The 1,309-nt window shown below is 39.7% G+C and overlaps 1 protein-coding gene across 1 annotated transcript; it reads left to right on the forward strand.

Moving 5' to 3' along the window:
* The first annotated feature begins 533 nt into the window (after nucleotides 1-533).
* LOC130657751 (uncharacterized) lies at nucleotides 534-972 on the forward strand. Its single transcript, XM_057460758.1, has 2 exons — nucleotides 534-719; nucleotides 769-972. Exons 1-2 carry the CDS (start codon nucleotides 534-536, stop codon nucleotides 970-972), a joined length of 390 nt encoding a protein of 129 aa, XP_057316741.1.
* The last annotated feature ends 337 nt before the right edge of the window (nucleotides 973-1,309 follow it).

A 1,309-nucleotide genomic window follows, 5' to 3' on the forward strand; every position in this document is an offset into this window, starting at 1 on the left:
TATGAAGACTTCACGGCATTAAAATAAGTGGTTAAGAGGCCGGAAAGAGAGGTAAATTATATCCTATGTACCTTTACTGTATTCGATCACTCTCGCGAATGTATCCCGTCATGAAAAATAGCCAGAACAATGAGGAATTTCAATCTTTTTATAGATATGGAATCATTTTGAAAGAGGTATCTAGCGAATCAGAGAAAGTCACCAAAGAGATGACAGCGCCATGGGAAGAAACAACCCTCCCAACTATTCTTGCCAGGTACGATTTGAAGGACATCTTCAACGCGTATAAATTTGGTCTGTTTTACCAAGCACTGCCCTCCAAGTCTTTACATTTTCGTGGTAAATGTTGCGCAGGTGGAAAACATAGCAAAGTTTTTTACCAATAGCGTTGGACGCAGCCATACCATTAGGCTGCGTCCAACGCTATTGGCAAAAAACTCCCGTTGTTTGTAATAGGAAAATCTGCAAAGCCGAGATGCGTCAAGAACGTGCACAACCTTCCCTGTCGATACCGATCTCAAAATAAATCATGAATGGATGGAGTACTTTTTGAAGAGTGGGTACAAGAGCTCGACCGTCAATTCGATTCGCAAGGCAGAAAGATTACTCTAGTTGTCGACAATTGTCCTGCTCAGCCGGAAGTCACAGGATTAAAGGCGATCAATTTGCAATTTTTACCACCCACCACAACTTCTTGTACACAGCCTAAGGAACAAAGGGTTATCAGGTCGAGATTGTTGATGTTGATGCTAGCTCTGATGATAAAAGGATGACTGTCCTGACGACGATCCAGTTTCACCACAGTCGCAATACGAGATTAAAGACGCAATAGAGACTCTGAAGAAACTGACGTTGTTTGAGACCGATCCAAAGTGTGATACTCTGCTGTCGCAAATGTCCGATAAGATCAACCATGGAAGATTGATTAATAGGAGACAGACCAAAATCATGGACTTTTATGAGAAAGATTGATAATTAAAAATTGGTAACACTTGTTTTACATGAAAATAGCCACTTATTTCTCAAATACTACGCGTCGTTTTACTCCATAGGATGTTACAACATTGATAAATAATAGCGCCAAAATTCGGCCGAAAAAAGTCAAACTCCTATAATTCGAAACTCGTGTAATTCGAACAAATTTTGAATCCCCTTGGAGATTCGAATTACATGAGTTCAACTGTAGTAGTTTTCAGAAATGTAGTATTAAAGAAAAGCTAGAAACCGGTTACTCGAACAACGAAAAACTTCAACAATTCCGCCAACTATTTTCCTTGGTTTCTCAAACATCCGCTAATACTTCCTGATA

Source organism: Hydractinia symbiolongicarpus, chromosome 9, assembly GCF_029227915.1.
Source record: "Hydractinia symbiolongicarpus strain clone_291-10 chromosome 9, HSymV2.1, whole genome shotgun sequence".
Lineage (NCBI taxonomy): Eukaryota > Metazoa > Cnidaria > Hydrozoa > Anthoathecata > Hydractiniidae > Hydractinia > Hydractinia symbiolongicarpus.